The 14,077-nt window shown below is 33.7% G+C and overlaps 1 protein-coding gene across 7 annotated transcripts in view; it reads right to left on the bottom strand.

Annotated features, from left to right (window-relative positions):
• Positions 1-14,077, bottom strand: part of Atm (ATM serine/threonine kinase) — a 138,498-nt gene that overhangs the window by 61,259 nt on the left and 63,162 nt on the right. For all 7 annotated transcript variants that reach the window (XR_015451558.1, XM_087212163.1, XM_087212165.1 and 4 more), the window contains 6 exons: positions 12,978-13,073; positions 10,466-10,637; positions 7,585-7,726; positions 6,312-6,488; positions 3,853-4,030; positions 603-690 (listed from right to left, as the gene is read on the bottom strand). Coding sequence is in view for 6 of the 7 variants with exons in the window: in XM_087212163.1 (XP_087068289.1) it covers positions 603-690; positions 3,853-4,030; positions 6,312-6,488; positions 7,585-7,726; positions 10,466-10,637; positions 12,978-13,073 (853 nt within the window). In the remaining variant the exon portion in view is untranslated. The remainder of the gene's footprint in view (positions 1-602; positions 691-3,852; positions 4,031-6,311; positions 6,489-7,584; positions 7,727-10,465; positions 10,638-12,977; positions 13,074-14,077) is intronic.

Genomic DNA, 14,077 nt, shown 5'->3' with positions numbered 1-14,077 from the left:
CAATAAAAGGATACACAATAAATAAATAAATAAATAAATAAATACCATACCACAATATTACTAAAGATTTTGATGACTGGCACATAGTAAAGAAACTTATACCTTATAATAAAGATATATAAAAGAGACATTTATACAACACTCATTACTTCAAAGAAATAAAAGCAAAAAGAATAGAGAGGCAGGGCCAGGGATTTAGCTCAGTGGTGCCTCCACCTGCCTCACAAGCGCAAGGTCCTGAGTTCAATCCCCGATAACAAACAAACAAACGAAAGAGCAGAGGCAACAAAATTAAAAGTAACCTGGGAAAATCACTTGCTATCTCCTATAGATTTACAGGTGAAATAAATTATAAAGCCCCCAAAACTGCATGGCTTAGTAAAGGCAACATTATTACTGGTATAGCTGGAATTAGAATTGAGAGTTCCTGATACTGATTTATCCATCCTGAATGTGAATTATCACAAAGAAGTATAAGCATCACACTAATTAAAAATAGCACCCTCCAACAGCTTTACCTAAAACAATCAGGTTAAAATTCAGCCATCCAGTTTATAAGTTACACTTCTAAGACCCTAGACTCAAGAAGCAACACCTCTTACCTCTTTTGTCTTCTCAGATAGTCTACAACAGCAAGCATTGTTCTTTGTGATTTTTTATCCAAACAGCACTGGGAAAAGAGCTCTGACTCTGACAAACAAAAACAAAGATATCTCTTCTTAGTCCCAGACAGACTTGCTTAAGCACTTTCTTCCTTCTTGTCTGTGTGTCTGCCTCCCTCTACACTGTATGATTCTGGTGGGGAGTACCTAACACAAAAGTGATTCTTAATAGATATGTGGAATTTGATGGCATTTTTCTTTTAGAAGAAATCTACAGGCTTAATATAACAGAATTTACATTGAAATTTATATTTTATTTTTGAAAAAAATACTAATTCATGGATGCCATAAATACCTAGGATCTTTTATGTACTAGGTTCTCAGTATACAACTATGAACAAGATAATTTCTGGCTGAACTCACAGACTGGACTGGAGACTCTCAACACAATGTGCTAAGTGGTATGACAGTAAGTTTAGAATGCTGTTGAGGAATATAAAGAGGGAAGCTTGCAAGGGTAAGAAAAGTTTCATAAGAAAAGAGAGATCAGAAACGTAAGTAGTCAGAAGAGGAAAAGATAGTATACCAGGGAATATTAACAGTATTTAAAGTGAGCAGAAGTAGTTAAGAACTTGAAGAACTTAATAAAAGAATTTCAACTGTGCTGAACCACAGAGCTAGAAGGCAATAAGGATGATGATGACTGAGGGAAACAGATGGAGTAAAGTTATTTATAACATAGAAATGGCAGGATTTGGTGATCAGATGAGATAAGTGAGAAAGGTTTCTGGCTTAGGGAACTGAGACCCATTCATGCAGGACAGGCAAAACTGGTAAAAGTGATGACTCTATCTTTGGACAACCTGATGCACATAAGACTCCAAATGAAGGGAATGAGATTTAGACACCAGAAAAGATAATTCATTTAAATTTTACAGGAACCTACATCTACTTTCCTTCTCAGTAATACAATTTTATATGTAAAGTTCAAATTTTCACTTAAGGTTAAAAACATACTGACATTACACAGGAACGATGATTTTACCTTTGGCTGTACTACAACCAAACTATGTACTAAAACTGTTTTTAATAGTACTTTAAATTACATAATATTTAAATTTTAAATGTTTACTTTTAACTTTGCCGATATCTGTATGTACCCAATTAAAAGACAGGAGATTAAAAAAAAAAAAAAGACAGATATACTTTAGATTGCAAAACATATGAGGATTTTTATTTTAGAATTTTCATTTCAATGACTCAAAATCCATGCAAGCATATTCCAGATCATTCTGATGAACTTATAATCTAGAAGGGCCACAAGATGGACAACTGTGTATATGTTTATAATTAGAGTTTCCAAATGTTATTTAAAAAATTTTAACTGACATATAGAACATTACTCATATTTATGGAATACCATTTGATATACCAATACGTGTACACTTTATGTAATGTTCAAATCAGTATAAACATATCTATATCCTCAAACATGTAATATTTCCTTATCGTGAAAACATTCAAAATCTTTTCTTCTCACTTTAAAAAATATATATACAGGGCCGGGGATTTAGCTCAGTGGTTCCAGCACCTGCTGTGCAAGTGCACAGTCCTGAGTTCGATCCCCAGTACCAAAAAAACCCCCAAAAATAAATAAATAAAAAATATATATACAAAGTGCATTATCATTATTGATAGTTACCTTTTGTGTAGCAGAAAATCAGAACTTCCTACTCCCACCTAATTATAACTTGATATACTAAGATCAACCTCTGCATTTATTCCACCCTTGCCTGACCCTGTCCAAGCCTCTGGTAACCACTATCCTCTCAACTTCTATGAGATCAACTTTGGGCGAGGGATTTAGCTCAGTGGTTCCACCACTTGCCTCGCAAGTGCAAGGTCCTGACTTCAATCCCCAGTACCAAAGGGGAAAAAAAAAAAAAAAGTTATGAGATCAACCTTTTTTAGATTCCACATATGAATGGTAGTAGCACTTGTCTTTCTGTGACTTCCAGCTTCTATCCAAATAGATTTGTAATTACTACTAGCTAGGTGAAAAAACATATGAAAGATAATATCTAGCAAAATGAAGTCTAAATTATATCAGAATCATTTCAAATGAAGGTTGTGGTAAAACCAGAGAAACAACTGGAAGAACTAATTACAACCTATGGTGAAGTGAACCGAAGCACAGTAAGTTGGGAGAAGCAATTTACTTGAAGCAAAATGTTAAAATTGGTATCTTTTATTCAAATTATTTTGGTCTTAAAGCACAATATGTGAATTTGTGCCTAATTTTGCTTATATGTAATATACATTTAATATAGTAAGCTAATGGTGATGATTTGTAAATCTTATATCTCTTTCAAAATTTAGGTCTGAAAAACTGGTCTATAATGAGCATTCAATTGTGCATGTTTGTATTTTATGTCCCTAAACCCTAATAAAATTTTTTCTGCTATTAAGCTCTTAAGGATTGGAACTATTCATTTCATATAAGGGAAAGAAAGATAATATAAAGAAGAATAAATAAAATATCATCCAACTTTTACTTTAAAAATCAGTAGGATGTTAACTGTTGATATAGGATTATGGGTAATACAATTTTTCTAAATCTGTGCAATTTTTATTTCCCATAATAAATATACATGATTTTATAATTAAAAGGTTGCTTTTTTTTTTGGTATCAGGGATCGAAGTCAGTACTCTGCATTTGCAAGGAAGATGGCAACAAAAGGTTGCTTTTTAAAAGTTAGTTGGCCAGAGGGACAGGGATTTAACTCAGCAGCACCGTGCCTGCCTTGCAAGCGCAAGGTTCTGAGTTCAATCCCTGGTACCAAAATAAAAAGTCAGTTGGCCAGAGCTCTAAAACTATGAAATTAGCTAAATATTTGATCAAGTTTATATAAATGCTTTTTCTATTGCCAAGGCGGAGGGTTTATTTTATATGTGTTGTCAGTGCAAACCACAGTGCCTGACCCAGGGAATGCTTAATTAGCTGCCCCATTATTAACATCCAAAATTTGCTAAGGGAATAACATACATTAAGAATTATTCTAAGTGCTTTACAAATATTACTTCATGGGTAACTTGCTTCAACTTCTATCCCTATTCTCTATTTGAGAAAACAGAAATCTACAGTTACAGAAGTAAGCTTATAAAATGTCTTTGATGGTATTTAAACTTAAATCTAAATTTCTCTGAAACAGAGAGGCTAAACAGTATAAATAATAATTTAACAGAATACCTGAATCCAAATTCGCAGGGGTTGTGGATCGGCTTGTTTGTGACAAGTGTCTGAAACAGTTGGTGAAAAATCCTTGAACATGTGTAGAAAGCAGATTTTTCCATGATTCATTTATATCTTGGAGTAAAATATCATGAATCAAGTATGGAAGCACAGTCTGACAAAAGCCAGTTTTCACCTAAAACATAAAACACAGCCTCTCAGTAGTTTGAGTAAAATTCAGAAATTTTAACTTAAAATTTTCATTCTCTATTGCTGACATATTAAACTTTAAAAAAATGATACAGTAATCTGCCATGAGTTCATGCTGCTAAAAAGTAAACAAAAAGCTGGGGATTTAGCTCGGTGGTTCTGCCACCTGTCTTGCAAGAGCAAGGTCCTGAGTTTGATCCCCAGTACAAAAAAAAAACAAAAACCCAAAAAACAAAAAATAAAAAAATAAACAAAAAAATGTATGTGTTAGGTAATGTTAAAAAACATACTAAGCTAGTGTATCTGTATCAAATGTTTACTAAAAAAAAAAATGTTTACTAGTCATACTATAACTTCATTTCCAGCCTAGCCAATTAGTATAATGAAATAGGATACTGCTCATAAATATCATTATTTTACATACAATTTCAGAGTTAAAAATTGTTATTAAAAACAAAAGGAGTTTTCTGATTTGATACAAAGGGGAAAGAGTAGGAAAAGTTTGAGAAAAGCTGAAAAATCTGATTTTTGTACATTTTTTTCTATATTCGGTAAAGAGCTGCAACAGTCATATTAAAAATGTTTACTTTTTAATAAACCCCAAATTTCTAGGTATAAAATTTGGGTAAATATGTATGGAGTACTCAAAGTCTGAAAAGTCCTTTAGTATGTGTGGCCCATTAGAATAGTACTGAACCTTATTTCTGCTATTCCTTAAACTCCATATTCATCATATGGATGACCACACTTCATGCCCACCATATTCATCACACTCCACACATGAGACACTGTAGATCACCAACCAGTTTTTCCTTTCTAAGGACAAGTCAAAAAGACTCATGTTCTTTTCTTTTTAAAAAATTATTAGTACATGTTTGCAGTACATATGATTACATTCATCATGCACAGTATAGTTCACGTATATATCTTAATTCTTTCTTCATCCTCTTCCATCTCCCTCCATGGAACTATAGAATTTAAAATACTAAGAATTAGGGTGTTTATACAGCTATAATTGGAACATTCTGCCTTCTGGCTCAAAGTCAAAATGCTATTAAAAAAATCTTGGCTTTGTTCAACAATAACATATCAGCTGAGTATAAGCCCAGAGTACCACACTGTTCAACTAATATGAGTACTGTACAGTACTGCAGAGAATGTAATGATTTATTCACTGTCATTACTTTTTCTGTAGAAAAAAAAAATTGGTTTTTTATTTGTTTGTTTTAAAGACAGGTCTTGCTATGTAGTTTAGGCTGGCCTTGAACTCACTATGGAGCCCAGGCTGGCCTCGAACTCCTGGTGATCCTCCTTGCCAGAGGCTCCTGAGTGCTGGGATCATAGGCATGTGCCACCATGCCAGCAAACGCTGCTTTTTAAGCTGCTTTCTTTGTAGGTGCTTGTTCAAACCACTTCCTTATCAATTAGTTTTAATTGGACCATATTTGACCCAGTTCAACACTGTGTTTTCACATTTCTTTTGAATCATGTTTGACAGGTTAATTTGTATGTCTCAGAGCCATTATGTCATGCTATTCTGAATTACACATTTGATCAAATACTCTAGTGGTTTTTTTCTTTTTTGGTGCTATGGACTGAACCCAGGGGCTCAACCATGCTAAAAACCACATGCTGTACCACTGAGCTATTTATCCAAAGCCTCAAAAGACTATTAACTAGGCCGAGGATTTAGCTCAGTGGTTCCAGGGCCTGCCTTGCAAGAGCAAAGTCCGGAGTTCGATCCCCAGTACCAAAAAACAACACAAAACAAAAAGACTATTAACTTTTCTTTGATTTGATACATTATCTTTACTATTTATTGAAATAAATTGTACTCTGCCTTCAAAAGTAAAAAAACCAAGCTAACTCCTGCTCTCCACCTTTTTTACCCATTGAAACATATCAGAGAAAGTAAATGACAGAAATCTTATCAAAAGTAAACACAAAAAGAGCTTTTGGTTAACATAAATAATTTAAAATCATCAATATTTTAACTATCATTAGTATTACTCAGGACATCCCTTAAAACTCATCTATCCCAAAAAACAAACAAACAAACAAAAAAACCTCATCTATCCCAAACCTGAAACTTCCTGTGAAGTTCTGGCTGAACTTGTGTGTATAGTGTGAGTGTGGGTGACACTGCGTGAAGATAATGTGTAGTACCATAACACTCTTGTTGCATGCACAGGTCATGATCCTGTACATAGCCAGATGGAATGGGAAAAGCAAAGAGAATCAAAAGGAATTTAGGTTAATCTGCTTACTTGACACATTGGCTTTAATAACTGAAGGATTTCACTTTTCACGCCTCCACTATCCAAAATAGCACAAGTCAGGGTCTTTATCCAAATATCATGATTTTCACTCTGAGGAATCCACAGATTATTATCACCCAAGTCTTCTAAAGGGCTTTCTTTGTCAAGTCTGGAAACTTCTAAAAACTAAAAATAAGAACTATATATAGGCGAATCAGAGAATCATTTTACCTTTCCTATATAAAATGAACACCTAGGAACAACTACATCTGTTTCCAAACAAAACTAAATATACTTAAACTCTGGAGGCAATCATTAACCTTTAAATCAAAACATTTTGATATGAGATGAAGAGTGGGATGGTAAAAACATGACTGGTTGTGGTTCCGCCACCTGCCTTGCAAGCCTAAGGTCTCGAGTTTGACCCCCAGTATGAAAAAAAAGAGACTAGTCATGGCAGCAGGAAACTTGTTCAGGTACTGTCACTCACTAGTAGTATATACGCATATTATACACACCATAACTTTGTCTCATCTTTCTCATGTCCAAATCTTCCATAAAGAATTGATACTTTAAAAATATTAAAACTGTAGTGCTTTACAAGTTATATTACAAGTTTCACTAATAGTTAATATTACTACTAATTTTAAGGCCAAGCTAGATTTATGGGTGCTTGCTTCCACAGCACATATACAAACTAGATTTATGGTACAGAAAAGACAGATACTATTTCAATGACGGGTATATGACCTGAAATTAAATTGGTGGAAACTTAACTGTACATTTTTCACTATATGAAAAGAGGAATGATTAGATTAAGGGAAGTGGAAGAGTTCTTCAACATCCTTTACAGAATCCTTTCAGTTGAACTTTGTAATGATATCAACATGAAAAAAGAGACTCCTATAGTACATCTTATATTCCATAGAAGTTTTAATACATTAACTTGCTGTGGAAATATATGCTTGCTTGTTGATCACAATAACTATAAACCACGCCCAGGATCAATAGCTTTTATGGGATCAAAGGGTTTTCTGCTCACAAGACATAAAGGCATATATCATTAAGAATTTTTCCTATCCCCAAATCAACTATCACTTCTCTAGGTTATCTCAGTTTTTCCATATTGCTATACACAATTAAAAATCCCGTAGATTAAAGAAGTACAACTGAAATTATTTCTAGGAAAGGCTAAATGTTAGTAAATTACTATTTTAAGCAATTTGATATAACCCAAAGCAAACAAATGTAGTAAATATTCAAAAAATATTACTTAAGAGACCTTTTTTCTTGATGTTCTAAAAGGCTGTAGATAGGTCAGCATGGGATCAGTTGTCATCTTATAAATCTCCCAGAAATTATGTCCAGTCTTTGTGGCTAAAATATTTTTCAAACAGGTAACAGCAGCTGATCGAACTTTGACACTGAGAAATACAAAATTCACTTATTAACCCTGAATGTTAAGCAACCTCCACTGAAAAATTTTAAGTACTAAAATTAAAATTTTATATTAGGAAAGTTTCATAAAATTCTATTATCAAAGTCAAAAATACCAAAGGATTTTTAATATTTCTTCAGAAAACTTGAATGATTAATCACTGAAACAGCAATTCTCTTCATTTAGTATGGTAATGTTTATCTTATGATGGCCATTAATTATAAGAAAAAAGGAAATACTTGGAAATAATACAGCCTAATAAATATAAGCACTGAGAATGACACAATACTGTACTAATCCACATGAGAAAACAATATTGTGTCAATTTTTCTCTGAGAATATAAATAATTTAGGTGAGATAGGACAGCATTTGAAAAAATGGCAAAATTACTGTAAAATACAATTTTTAACAGTTGGTACCTATTTATTCTGACAAAAATCTAGCTGAGAATCATTAAAGTACCTAAAGCCTCTAATAAAAAAGGTTCTTCCTTAATATATAAAAACTTGGGCAAGGAGGGTTGCAATATAAGAGTATTAAAAATATGACAACTTACAAAAAAAGGTCATAAAGCTTAATAATGTAATAATGAATTATCAAATAAAGGCTTAATTCCTTTTAGGTTTCTTGGTTTAAAACACTGAAGCATAAACCCTAAATCTAGATTCATTCTTTATAAATCCATATCCAATTTATTAGCAAATCCCACAAGTTCTTGTTAAAAACATATCCTGGTTCCATCCATGTCTATCATCTCCATTACTGACACCTACTCCAATCACAATCATTTCTCTTTGACAACATCAATAATTTCATAACTAAGCCACCTGTTTCCACTTTTTCCCCTTTGCAGTCCATTGGCCATATAAAAGACTTGTGAGCTGCATCATAATAGCACTCTTCTCCAAATAGTCCACTGGCATCCTTACATTCTTCAAATAAAATTCATATTTCTTAATCAGAATTAGTCCTACCTTTCTCCTATAATCTTCCTCCACACCAGGCTTCATTCTGTTCTTCAAATACTCCAAACATACCTCCAACTCAAGCATTCCCTATCTCAAATGATTTACCCTTGTCTTAAAGTTGACTCTTGACCACCTCAGATCAGAAGCCTTCCCTGACCAGCTATTCTGGGATTTCCTTGGTCATCCTCTCCTTCAGATAATGAAGCCCCTTAAACAACTAACTTATTTTTTTCCTCCTACAGAAAGACAAAAAAGATTTGTCCCTGTTTTCTATTATTCTTAATTTTAGTCACATGAGTATTTCTGTGCATCAATTTCAGAAAAAATAATTTCAGACTATTATTTAATAAATTGCTTCCATGGAATTTCTCTGGAAAATCTCTTCAAATACTGTCAGACATACTTTGAAATACATTTTTTATATATATGCATTAATAATCATATAGGATAAGCAAAAGTGATAAAGCAAGGATAGTAGTAAAATACAGACTCTAGGGCCAGGATTTAGCTCAGTGGCTTTGTGGCCTGCTTCGCAAACCCAAGGTCCTGAGATCGATTCCCGGTAACAAAAAAAAAATGCAGACTCTATATGTAAGAACATAGGTGTTCACTGTAAAATTCTAAATAAAATGCTGGGAAAGAAACCATGTCAGATTGTTTTATGTAAGAAAACATCAACAAAAGATACAGGTCCATTAAATCAATAATGGAAATATAGCAGGTAGGGGAAGGAGAGAGGTAGAAAACCAGTCAAAACATTATTTACATCCGAAAGAGGCCTACTTGAGGGAAAAATCCTTTGAACTTAACCCCCAAAATGGTAGTGATGGGATACTCAAATATACCAATTAATAAATACATAATTGAAGAAAGTCAGAGACAAGACTGACAGAAATTGCCAAGAGACATGTAAAAGTAATCTCATAACCAGAAGCTGAAATATTGGTAATATCTTGCAATTTTGCATTGTACAGGGAATAAATGAGAAGGGGAAAATTCTGTCTGATTAGTTTAAGACTTTTTTTTGGTACCGGAGATCAAACTCAGGACCTTGCACTTGCGAGGCAGGCGGCAGAACCACTGAGATAAATCCCCAGCCCAGTTTAAGACTTTTGAGGATATGAAACTTTTACTCTATGGCTTATTTTTGTTTTGTTTTTTTTTTGGTACTGGGGATCAAACTCAGGACCTTGCACATGTGAGGCAGGTGACAGAACCACTGAGCTAAATCCCCGGCCCCTCTATGGCTTATTTTAAAAGGACCACAATAAAGCTTAGTTGGAAAACGGTGGCATCTCTAATTTTGGTAAGTGCTTGCAATATCACTCTTTACATTCTATTTTAACTGCATAGAAACAAGTGGTATTTTTCTTTCATTTGTTGTTTGTCTGAGCTACTCTCACTAGAATTTGATAGAGACCTTGTCTGGAAACTTCTTCACTACAGCAAGTACCTGATATATACCAAGGTCAATGATTATGTGAATTAACAGAAATGTAAGCAATTTCATAAAAATAAATGAGTTTTTTTAAGTGTCAGAACTTAAATGGGCCGGGGATGTAGCTCAGTGTGACTGTGCATGCCTGGCAAGCACAAGGTCCTGAGTTCAATCCCAGGTACCAAAAAAAAAAAAAAAAAAAAAAAATTAAAGGATAAAGTTTTAGTTTTGGAAATGTTAATTTATGTGAACTATGATTCTCCTTGAATGTCAGATTGAGTAAGCATAATCAAGACATAAGATACCATAAATACTCACCCATCTTCTACCAATGTGTTATTCAGATAGGTCAGGATTATTAAAGTCCACTGAAGTTCTTTATCTTCAAATAACTCTAGGCTCTTGGTATAAGATGTATCTTTATTATGTTGTATAGCTATGGTAGAGAAATCTATAGGACCTACTTCTCCCAAGCAGCTTGCAACAGCTTCTACATAAAGAAATTCCATTTCAGTAGGGTCATAGCTAAGATAGCATATATAACAGAAATATATAATGCTAATTTGCCATACTTCAAGATTTAAGTGTTTTCAAAAACTATGAGTAAATTAAAGAACCAACAAAATACTGTATAATTTCCTTTACATATAATATATGCCATATATCAATGTAAGTGACAGACATTTACTCCTACAAAAGATAGGACACACATTAGCTAGTAACAGAATATAGATAGTAAGAATCAAAGTCTAGGTATCACATTTATAAAGTTCATAAATCTTAAAACACATAATTCAGTGAAAATGTTTACACACAAACATTTTTTTTCCCCAGGAGTTATCACTCCCCACATAAAGATAGAGCATTTCCAACATCCCAGAGGCCTTCTTATGCTCTTTCCCAGTCATGGTAGCATTTGATAAGATATGTTCATAGATAGTTTGAGTCCTTTTAAAATGTGAAGCCTGATTCCCTGTTCCTCCAGTGTAGGAGGCACTTAGTGACTGGTTTCTGAGAAATAGTATGTATATAAAATTTTCATCTCTTTGATTAAATTTATCCCCAGGTGTTTACTTCTCTTAGATGCTATTCTACATGCAACTTTGCTGAATTTGTTTATCAGCTGTATAGTAGCTTTCTGGAGGATTCTCTGGGATCTCTATCATGCCAACTATGAAGAGAGATGGTTTTACTTCCTTCCCAATTTGATACTTATTTTCTTTGTCTAATTGCCCTGGCTAGAACTTTCAGTATAATGTTCAATAGCAGTGGTGAAAGTAAGCAACCTTATTTCATTCTTTTTTTTTTGGTAGCAGGGATCGAACTCCGGTCCTTGCGCTTACGCAGCAGGCAGCGAAACCACTGAGCTAAATCCCCGGCCCCTCTTATTTCATTCTTGATGGTAGGAGAAAGTTTTGAGTATTTCACTATTGAGCATGATATCAGTCACATGTACAAAATACTATGGTTTTATTGCTAGGAAATCCACTTTGTGCTCTTATAGAAAATCAGATTTGTCCCTAGAAGTAGTACTACGAACAAAAGGATAAATTCCCTGGACAAAGGACACTTGTAGGGTTCTGATCCTGTTAGTTGGTCTGGATAGTAGGTGCACAAGTTTCTTCTGTGCACAAATCCTTCAAGCTATATATGCATGATCTGTATATTTTAGTTTATATGCAAGACATATTTCAACAAGTATCTATCAGAAATGGATGTATCCTAAATACTTGGCTACCACTAAGAAACTAAGAAAGACATTGTAGAAAGACAGAGGAGCCCATAACTACCACTCACACTTCCTGTTTTTTTACTGAAGAAACACAGGACAGCTTCACACTAACTTTAATCCTGTGATTTTTCTATCTAATGATCACCAATCTAAATGCCTAGGCTATTGTATCTTATATCTAGATGTGCCCCCAAAGCCTCAAGTGGTCATAGGTGGAGAGTTTCAAAGGCAGCATATTAGGGTGTGTGAATGTGGATTAAGAGTATGACACTGAGATTAACGATGAGTATACTGGAATCCTCACCCTGGATATAGGTGGCACCAATAAATAGGTTTATGGACTTGATAGAAAATAAAGGCTGCGTTCTGCCTGCCACCATGAACTGTTTCTCCTCTCTGATGCCCCTGTCATGCCGCCCTGCCTTGGAGCCTACTGACTATGGACTGAAACCTCTACAAACTGTGAGCTAAATATATCTTTCCTCCTTTAACTTTGGGTGTCAAGTATTTTATTCCAGCAATGAAAAAAGTAACTGAGACAGCTATTCATCTTACATTAGATTTTCTCCCAAGTGGTAGAACTTAAATGCTTTTTAATATTTGAGCTTAACCTAGCCCTCAAAGGGCCGGGGATTTAGCTCAGTGGTGCCACCGCCTGCCTTGCAAGCGCAAGGTTCTGAGTTCAATCCCCAGTACCAAAAACAAAAAAACAAAACCTAGCCCTCAAAGTCTTCATTTTTATTTGTTATATAAAAAACATACTGAATACTAGCCAATTATATTTCTAAAATATTTCAGAAGTCTACTTATTTGCAACTTAACTCTACAAATAGGTATTTTTGACTTTCCAAATAACTATAAGGTATTTTCAAACCAATGGTTATTCAAAGGTGTAAACTGCTATCTTTTCATTTTATCTAAATATTTAAGGAAGAAAACTATGAAAGGAGAATGTTTAGGAATACCTGAATTAAATAGAAATGTAACTTAGCATTTCATACTTCCCCAACATCCAAAATGACAAACTTTTATTTTGAGGATATTATAAATATCACCATTTAAACATGAAAAACTCATTCACTCAACTAAATAGTTTACCTAAAACTTCTTTTTCACCAGTGTGGTTTACTGCCATCTTTGATAACTGCAACAAGCTGACAACTAGCTTTACCACAATGCCATCTTGTGGATTATCTAGGAATAATTTTGAAAAAAATTAGTTTAAATTATCTTGATACAAGATTATGCATATATATTATTTGACTAGAAAACTTTTATAACATTTTAAGAAGTTATCAGAAGCACATGCTTTCTCTCTCACACATATATATGAATTTCAGCTTTCTTATAAGACAGAACCACATGCAAGCAGAAGCACATTGGCAGAGAAAGAAAAATGTCTTCAATTGTGTGGATAAATCAATACCTTAGCAAACCCACAAACAATTAGAAACATAAGAATCATTCAACACTAAGCTACAAGGGTCCCTGGGAGTCTGCTTAGTTTGTTAGCATTTAGCATTCTGAAACTAGACCAGAACAGACTTCCCTGCAATGATGTACATTCTCTAATCAGTACTGTCCAGTGACAGTAACTAGCTACATGGATTAGAGAGAATCTGATATGGGTTAGGATAATAAAAACAATGGATTTTAAATTTTTCTAATTTTAATCCATTTAAATTGAAATAGCCCAAAATAGCTAATGACTGTACTACATAAGGCAATTGTAGCCTTTAAATACCAAAACAAAGAGAGCAGAAAGAGACAGCGACATCTGTACTTTATATATCTCAAACTACATTAGGAATTCTCAGCTCAGTCAAAACCAAAATTAGTTTTAAAAAGTACTAAGTACAAAAATGATACAATAGAAATATGAAATTAATTGGCACAGGAAGATGAAAATAAGAATACAAAAAAATCACTTGACTGCAATACTGTAATAATATGAACTCAAATAAAATATAAAAATAGATGTTTTCTTAAGTAAAGGTCAAAACATATAAACATATACATAAACATAACACACACAACTAAAAGGCTTAAAATGAGACAACTCCTCTCATTCAAGTAAGGTGATACACAAAGTAGAGACACAATATTTTATATATCTAGCTTTAAAGAATTAATGTTTTTTTCATTTCTCTTTTGAGACAGACTCTTGCTATGTAGCCCAGGCTGGCCTTGAACTCACA

The sequence above is a fragment of the Heterocephalus glaber genome, unplaced genomic scaffold (assembly GCF_053883595.1).
Source record: "Heterocephalus glaber isolate CG9 unplaced genomic scaffold, H.glaber_assembly_v1.0 deba00001429, whole genome shotgun sequence".
NCBI classification, from domain to species: domain Eukaryota; kingdom Metazoa; phylum Chordata; class Mammalia; order Rodentia; family Bathyergidae; genus Heterocephalus; species Heterocephalus glaber.
The sequence above is the reverse complement of the archived record's forward strand: the minus strand, read 5'-3'. Positions and strand labels throughout refer to the sequence as shown.